Here is an 8,667-nt window from a genome sequence, read left to right as displayed (position 1 = left end):
CAATAACACACAGGCAAACCATAGATACAAACTCAAAGTAAAACCGCTCCAAACTCGATTGCAGAAAATACGACTTCGGCAACAGAGTGGCCAACGCCTGGAACTCACTACCTGACTCTGTTGTTGTATCTTCAAACCCCCAAAACTTTAACCTTAAAGTACTGTAGACCTCACTCCATTCCTAAGAGGTCTGTAAGGGGGCATGCATAAGCACATCAGCGTGCCTACCGTCCCTGTCCTATCGTTCCCATTTATCCATACTCATTTATTATGTATATACTTATACCTGTTTATACTTATATGTTTATATGTTATGTTCATACTTCTACTTGTTTTCTCATACATGCTTGACAAACTAAACTAAATAAATACTTTACTGATGGCCCTTTGGAAGAACAGATGGCACAGCAAAGCACAAAAAGACAGCCAAATAAATAGTTATGGTTGACACGAAGAGTTTAGCTGAAAAAGGGGGGGAAATCCAAGCTAGCCACTAATAAAGGAGATATTTGTAACTCAGAGTTGAAATCCAGGGTCCTTGATGACTCTGAGCTTGGTGGTTTCCTTGCAAAGTTTCCTGACCCAACTAGGGAACACCATCACTGCTAGCACTGATGATGTTGCCTAGTTTGGGTAAACACTGGATTCATTCACACACACATCAAGCCCTGGGATTGGTTTGGGTTTAGCTGTGTACTGTGTGGTTCCAGTTCATACACTCTATACCCTAAAATATATGGCTCCTGTAACCCAGGGAAATGAAGCTTATTCAGTAAACCAGGGGTAAGCCAAGAATAGAATGGAATGGAATAGAATAGAATAGAACAGAACAGAACAGAACAGAACAGAATAGAATTCTTTTATTGGCCAAGTGTGATTGGACACACAGGAATTTGTCTTGGTGTAAATACTCTCAGTATACATAAAAGAAAAGATACATTCGTTAAGAATCAATTCTATCAATTCTAGGCTGCTTCTCTCCTTGATTAATAGTTTCCATCCATTGCTTCTTCTCCTGCCTTTGGTGCTTTGAAGAATAGGTTGGCCCCCTTCTTCTTTGTGGCAGCCCCTCAAATATTAGAACACTGCTATCACGTCCTTCCTTTCATCAAACTAGACATACCCAGTTCCAGCAACCGTTCTTTATATTATGTTTTATAAATGGCTTGGTGTGTGGTACAAAGTAATCCACAGAGGAGATTCCTTTTGCAGCTTTAACTGGGGGTTTAATGTTAGTTGCAAACGGTCTTGCATAGTAAGTGTCTCTGACCACATACACAAGTATTTACTGTATTTACTGTATCTGTTAGCACTGATTTTAGCCACAGCCTGTTTGTCTTTTTGCAATAATCAAAATTAAAATGTGGTGTCCCCCCCCCCCCCAACTGGTCTAATTCTACAAGGTCTCTTATCGAAATTGTTGACTTGACTTTGGTAGGCTAGATTCCGACAACTGGCTTGGCCCCGGTTTGTTCAATCACGACCGAATCAATCAAGTCAACATCTGATTGATTTCCAACCACAGACTAAGCCAGTGATGGCTAACCTTTTCAGCTTGGTGTGTCGAAAATCGGGAAAAAGTATAGCCTTCCTCGGGTCGTGTGTCACTTCAAGAAATATCAATAATTTGGTTTATGACGGACTGGGCTGGGGTGATCACACAGGGCTGTGAAACTCGTCTCCCTGGTCTCAGGGCTGCAGGTGCAGGATGTGGGGATCGGAAGGCCACCTTACAGGGCTGTGAACCTCATGGATCTCCTTTCCTCCTGTAGCGTTCCTGAGGTAATGAAACTGACAAACCTCAGTTTATGGCGGTTAAAACTGGTTCTCTGCTGCAAAGATCTTGCGGCAGCGGTGACACCACGCCTCCACGCAACAAGCAGGGAGCAGGGATTGGAGCGGAGCACAGGCAGCCTCTAAATGTGCAGGTTTTCCCCACACCAACAGGCGTGTCAGTCAAAGTGCCTTGGCGTGTCACGAGTGACACGCGTGTCATAGGTTAGGCATCACTGGACTAAGCCAAACATAAACCAGCGACCTTCTGGCTTGTTCTGTGCATGTGGAGAGATGCAAGCCCTGGCCAGCTTGGCCTCCACTCGGATGAAATCTGCACAGAAAAAAGCCCCAAGGTTGCAAAGCCACCGAGGCTTCCTCTTTTCGCGAATTTCGCTCCAAAGAAGTGATGACCTGTTTAGTTTTTTCCCCTTCCAAAGAAAAATATCTACCCCCCCAAAAAAAAAAGAGGACAGGAGTCGGAAACCACTCTTCTGCTTTTTTGCTTCTCTGGCCGGTTCCTCCTCTGGTCCTTTGAGTGATTTGAACCTCAATCCCTGACGGCGCTTTCAAGAAACGCCGAAAAAAATATGATGATGATAATGACAGTATTTGCTCTTGTACACCATCACTTCCTGCCTTTTTCCGGCAGGGGGCAGCCGCATTCTCCTTATTTCTTCCGAACTGTGTGCGTTGGATACGGCGCTCTATCCTCCAAACTTCCTTCCTTCGTTCCCCCCCCCCGCTCTACGGTCTTTACTTCCGCTTCCGGCGAGAGGCTCTTTCTCTGGGCGCCGCTAACGTCGGCAAGATGGTGAGTTAACCGAATCCGGTTCCATCCGCCGCCGGGCCGGAGGATTGGGGCCCCGGAGTGGGGGCCGGGGTGGCGGCCGAGACCGAATAACGTGGCCGTGGGGCTCTCGTGGGACGCGGGGAAAAAGGAACGTGAATTTTATATTCGGTAAAGCCGGAGCGAAATATGAAAGGAATAAAAGACATGGTTCCCTTCACTACCTTCGTTTAGGCCTAATTCCCAGTGCAGCGGCCAATCAGATCGCTCGAAAAGACCCCGTGATACTTAAAAAAGAGCCGATCCCAGAATTTCAGTTTTCCTTCTCCCTCCCGTCCCTTTTTTTTTTTCTCTATTGGGCATCTTAGATGGTTAAATCTTAGCTTGTTGATTCCCCAAGCCTGATTATGCATAATGGATGATAACCATCCCATTAGGTGGGTTTTTGAATGTTTCTCATGGACCAACTTTTCTTTATGAGTTAGGGAATCGAAAGATCCTCACGGATTTCTGAAAGGATCAGTGAATCTGCCCATCCAGATCCAATCCAGAAATGAAGTCTGGGTTGTGGGTCATTTTTGCAGTGCAGTGCAAGGGTTAAAAATGGAGCTTTGGACAAAAGACATGCATGTATTTTATCTTATGTCCACTGAGAGCATTTGCACCAAAGACAAATTCCTTGTGTGGCCAATCACACTTGGCCAATCAAGAATTCTGTTCCTATTCCTATTTTATTCTATTTGCTATTCTATCCGCTCCAGTAAACAGATATTCCACTTTCTGGAGGAGAAAGTCTGAAATAATTCCCTTGGATGTGCTTATTTGAATAGCTCCTTAAGTAGAAGCCAACAAACTGGATCAAAAGTAGCTTTCTCCCTTCTCCCTTCAGACACTTATTGTCATTGTCAGGAACTATTATGGTCAGGAAGGGTACAACCCAGAAACATTAGTCTGGGCCCAGAATGTTTAATGGCTAATGTTATTCTTACAAGGTGCCGAGATGATTGGCCTTGTTCCTAAAATGCAAAATGTGCGCCTGTTTCTTTTGAACTGGTAAAATAATGGTGCAGCAATGGAAGCTAATCCAAGATTATCTTTGGAAACTAATCAAGATTGACAGTTGCAAATTAACAAAATAGCTAATCATACAACTGGTACAGACGGGTGGGATGCTACTGGTTCTGCCTGGCTCTATAAAACCGATAGCTCTGAAGAGCAGCAGACACCAAACCGGTTCTGTGTTTGCTGCTGTTTGGCCCACCCGCCCACCTGGGCTCTTACCTGTCCTTTATTTCCTGCTTTTTCAACCTCAGCTGCTTTGCGCGGTACAGCCTGAGGTTGAAAAAGCAGGAAAAAAAGTGGCTTTTCAAATGCTGCGCACCTGCTCAGCCAGCCCAACTTAAGGTTTTTTACGCACGCATGCAAAACGTCATCGAACCGGTAGTAACACCAGTTGAATCCCACCCCTGGGTACAGAGATAAGAGTTTGCACAACATGCTAGGGTAAAATGGAGATTGGTAATTTGTGATTCTGCTTGCTGCAGGAAAGACTCTTAGTAAGTTGGTGAGCCCTTCACACCCTTGAGTTATTTATAAATTAATACAGGTGGAATAAATTTTTTTAATAAAATAAACCCTGTTTTCTGATGAGCCAAAAGCTTTTCCTTGCTTGGGTGCTTTCCAAGTTTAGGGACTTCAAAATTCCAAGCAGTGGCCGTATTAGCAGGCCGTAGTTCTGGAGTTGAAGTTCCTATTTGTCTGAAGTGGTGTAGGGTTTCCTGCCTAAGCAGAGGGTTGGACTAGAAGACCTCCAAGGTCCCTTCCAACTCCGTTATTCTATTTTTATTTCAATATTGGGAAAGAGAGCAGAGTTGGAGAATTCTCCCTGGAATATTTGCATGTTTTTTTTTTTTCCCTACCTGGGGAACGTAGAGTTCTATTAATTGGTGTAAAACTGATTTTTTTGACAGGTGAATGTCCCGAAAACCCGCAGGACTTATTGCAAGAAATGTGGCAAGCATCAGCCCCACAAAGTCACCCAATACAAGAAGGGCAAAGAGTCTTTGTATGCTCAAGGTGAGTTGTGTTTGGCGCATTCTTGTCTCAAATTAGCCCTCCATGCATTACAGCACTGCATTCTCACTTCCTGATTTCTTTCAAGGATGAAAGATTATTTCCTTTCCACTCTTCAGTTTATTCTTAGGTACAATTGCCGTTTGTATCGGTTTCTAAATATATACGCAATATATATCTAAATATATATGCTTTTTTTTTTTAAAGGCCTTTGTTTCTTCTTTATAAGAAGAGGGGAAAAGGACAGCCCCCTCAATTCATTTCCATCTGAACCAGAGATACAGAGGTCTTTGTAAAGAAAAAATGTTGGAACTGCTTGTGCATGTTAAGAACAAAAAGTCTCAGAGTGGAAGGCTGCGGATCCCACCCCTGAGGAAGATACACCTGGTGGGGGGCTCCCTCTCTCTGGAACATCATCCCCCCAGAGATTAGAATGCCCCCCCCCCCCAGCACTTTTCCGGAAGGCGCTGAAGGCCTGGTTCTGCCAGCGGGCCTGGGGAACCCAGAGCGGGATGGAGCCCATCAAATGGCTCGTGTGATTTGCCGCCATCGGGACAGGATGCGGGTGGAGTGGGAGTTAGGGGTGTGTGTGTGTGTTTTTAGTTATTTTTTTCCAGATCTTCTATTATACTTTATTAATTTATCTGATTCTTTTTGTTCCTTTTTATTGTTTTTTTATTTATTTTAAATATGGTTTTACATTCTTTGAGCCACCTCGAATTGCCATGGGCGAATAGGCGGCAATATAAATTCAGTCAATGAATATAGTACAGATGACTTGCGGCGCCAGTGCGACGTGCAGTAACTTCACATGGTGCAATAGGATTGTGTGTTTGTTAGTGGGATTCACTGGGTTAGGGGTTTTCTGTCTTCCTGGTGAGTTGTGTTGGGGGGGGGGGTAGGGGTGGGAATCTCCCGGTTTGGAGCGGTTCGGGTGAACCCAGCGTGGGATAGAGCCCATGAAATGGCTTGTGTGATCTGCTTTTCGCCAGGGCGGGGGGTGATTTTATTCATGATTTTATTATTATATTTATCTGATTCTTTTTATTATTAGTTTGTTTTAAATGTGATTTTATATTCTGTAAGCCGCCTTGAGTTGCCATGGGCGAATAGGCGGCAATATTAATTTAATAAATAAATGGGGGGAAACCTGTGATTGGACATTCTGAAAAGCACGGGGTTAGAAGGGAATGGAAGCACTGAAACTCCCCATAAAGAATAGCAGCCATATAAATTTCTAACTGTCGGAAGCCATAATGTAAAAAAAACCCTAGTAAATAAAGATGGTTGGGTTGATGTAGTTGGTCGTGTTTGTCCACTTGTAAGGTTTGCAGTCGAGAAGAAGCAGACCGTGATTTGATCTGAGGAAAACTTTCTTTTAGGAAAGCGGAGATACGACCGTAAGCGTAGCGGCTATGGAGGTCAGACAAAGCCCATCTTTCGCAAGAAGGTAAGCTTCATTTGGAAGTCTGTTGAATCTTATTTGAAGCATTAATACTGGAAGATAGACTTAAAAAAATAAAATAGTTTTATTGATTTATAATATGACATACAAAAGCAAATATTAGGGAAATTAGGAAAGGGAAAAGGGAAGGGGATAGTGGGGGAAAGCAAGGGAAAAAGAAAAAAGGCATTGACTTCTGACTCCTTTGATGCAGTAAAATAAGGCATTAAAATCTACCCTCAACTTTTTTTTTTTCCATAATAGAAACTAGCCATTTCTATAGCAATGGGAGATAAAAAAAAAATTGATCTTTTTTCTATGTGAGGATGCTAGCAGGGGCTGTAGAGGGATTAAGGACAGCAGATAGAATTGCTATCAAGACAATCGTCCTCTTTTAACAATCCCATAATCCCTTGAGGGATGGAGTCTGGGCAACTGAATGAAACCGAGTGCTTACTGGCCGGATGCCCTTCCTATCACCAATGTGGAGTTTTGTTCAGCAGATATATTCTCATCGTGCCCAGAGAGAAATATCTGTCGCTACCTAGGATTGAACTCACAGCCTTCTGATTGTGAGGCGAGAGCTCCACCTCTAGGCCACCGTACCACTCAGTTTCTATCAAGGCAACAGTCCAAAAGGGTCTTGAGCCCAGGCCAAGAAAAACAGGTCCCAGACAAGCCCCTCCTTAGTTGAGATGAATATGAAGAAGTACATTCAGACTTGCAAGATTCTCTTACTGTAGCTATTGCAATAAACACAGTCCTCACCTGTATGGCACTGATGTCTTATCTGGCCTACCTTGTTGGACTGTGACAGTGCTGAATAGGCCCCAAGTCAAAAAAGGGTTTTTTTAAAAAAAACCTTTCCACAGATCCAAGTTTATTATCGTTAAAAGTTCAAAGCTTGCAGAAAATGTGGAGAAAACTGAGAAGGGTAAAGTTTCTGAAATAGCAATAGCACTTAAGACTTATATACTGCTTTATAGAGGTCAGAGTCAGCCTCTTGCCCCCAACAATCTGGGTCCACATTTTACCCACCTCGGAAAGGATGGAAGGCTGAGTCAGCCTTGAGCCTGGTGAGATTCGAACTGCCCAATTGCAGGCAGCTGGCTGCAGAAGCAGCTTGCAATACTGCGCGCTAACCACTGCGCCGAAGATGTGTAACACCACCTCCTTCCTGCTTGCAGGCAAAGACCACAAAGAAGATTGTGCTGAGACTGGAGTGCGTGGAGCCGAACTGTAGGTCGAAGAGGATGCTGGCCATTAAGAGGTGCAAGCACTTCGAGTTAGGAGGAGACAAGAAGAGAAAGGTACCGTCTGAGCAATATTCTGGGCAGTGGTGGATCCGTTACTTTCGTGCAGGGCTGTCAAACTCATGGGCCAGATGTGTCACATGCTGGCCACACCCAGTTTAGCGAAGGGGGGAAAGTCACGCTACATTGCATGACGCCGTGAGGACGCAAATTTGACACACCTGCTTTAGTGTTACGAAACGAAAACTGGTCTACTTGGATGAATATGTGCTTAGCAGTTCTGGAGAAAGTAGCTTTAATGTGGAGCACCAGATTAGCCACAGAATTGGGTGGAATGCAAAGAATAAATGGAAAGCATTTGAGTAAGGAATATATAGAAAAATGATAAATTGGCTGATTTTCTTTTACTAGGACAAATGTTTGAAGTTACACCTTTTGTTTTTTGAAATAGCACCTGGGTACATCTGTAGGCATTGCAGCCTATTTTTTCACATTTGGAAAAAATGGGGGAGAACCAGTTCGAGAATGTTATCTAGGGCAAGGGTCGGCAACCCGTGACTCTGGAGCCGCATGTGGCTCTTTCATCCCTCTGGCTGTCGCCACAATTTTGAGAGGAGCTTCCAGTTGGGGTGGGAAGCACGGCGTGCCAGGAGAGACTCTGGCAAGGGGCGGGTTTTACAGTTGACTTCACAATTGATAGGGCTTTCAGTTAGGTCAGGTAGAGGAAAAAGGACCCCGTGCTAGGAGGAGACTATGGTGGGGGAACCGGACTTCCGGTCGGCTCCAGAATTGATCGGGGGAGTTCCGGTTAGGACTTTCGTGGCTCTTTGAGTGTTTAAGGTTGCCAACTCTTGATCTAGGGCAGGGGTCTCCAAACTTGGCCACTTTAAGTCTTGTGGACTTCCAACTCTATGCTGGCTGGAGAATTCTGGGACTTGAAGTCTACAAGCCTTAAAGTGGCCAAGTTTGGAGACCCCTGATCTAGGGCCTTCCATGTCCCAAGATTCCGAGGTCATAAACTTGTAATCAAAGTCTAGGCATATTTTCAGTTTTCTAAGACAAGGTTGCTTTCCAAAATTGAAAAATCCATCCAACGAAATGTGCTTTCATTTGTCACTGTAGCATGTGCTTAGTCGGCATCTTTATTTTTCTTTTCACAGGGCCAGGTCATCCAGTTCTAGATACTCTTTGGTATGGAACCCATTAAAATTCTGTCAGAACACAATGGTTTGTTGTACTTTCTTTGCTGCTCGTTGTTGGGAGACGCCCTTAAGAGTTCGTCTGATGTGAAGATTGTTCTTACCACAAAGCGCACATTGGTAACCAAAAAAAAG

General features: G+C 44.1%; 1 protein-coding gene across 1 annotated transcript; it reads left to right on the top strand.

The window, feature by feature from the left end:
- The first annotated feature begins 2,466 nt into the window (after positions 1-2,466).
- Positions 2,467-8,558, top strand: RPL36A (ribosomal protein L36a). Its single transcript, XM_026674744.2, has 5 exons — positions 2,467-2,587; positions 4,534-4,639; positions 6,019-6,086; positions 7,268-7,390; positions 8,494-8,558. The coding sequence occupies exons 1-5, from the start codon at positions 2,585-2,587 to the stop codon at positions 8,512-8,514; spliced, it is 321 nt and encodes a 106-aa protein (XP_026530529.1). The 5' UTR covers positions 2,467-2,584; the 3' UTR covers positions 8,515-8,558.
- The last annotated feature ends 109 nt before the right edge of the window (positions 8,559-8,667 follow it).

Source organism: Notechis scutatus, chromosome 10, assembly GCF_049901735.1.
Source record: "Notechis scutatus isolate UNSWTSFEM ecotype Mainland chromosome 10, rNotScu1.2, whole genome shotgun sequence".
Lineage (NCBI taxonomy): Eukaryota > Metazoa > Chordata > Lepidosauria > Squamata > Elapidae > Notechis > Notechis scutatus.
This window is presented reverse-complemented; position numbering and strand designations above follow the sequence as displayed.

Excerpts from the sequence above, each read along its gene's own strand:
- RPL36A (XM_026674744.2), top strand. Across the intron at positions 4,640-6,018 it reads AGAGTCTTTGTATGCTCAAG|GAAAGCGGAGATACGACCGT; the intron begins GTGAGTTGTGTT and ends ACTTTCTTTTAG. Across the intron at positions 6,087-7,267 it reads AGCCCATCTTTCGCAAGAAG|GCAAAGACCACAAAGAAGAT; the intron begins GTAAGCTTCATT and ends TCCTGCTTGCAG.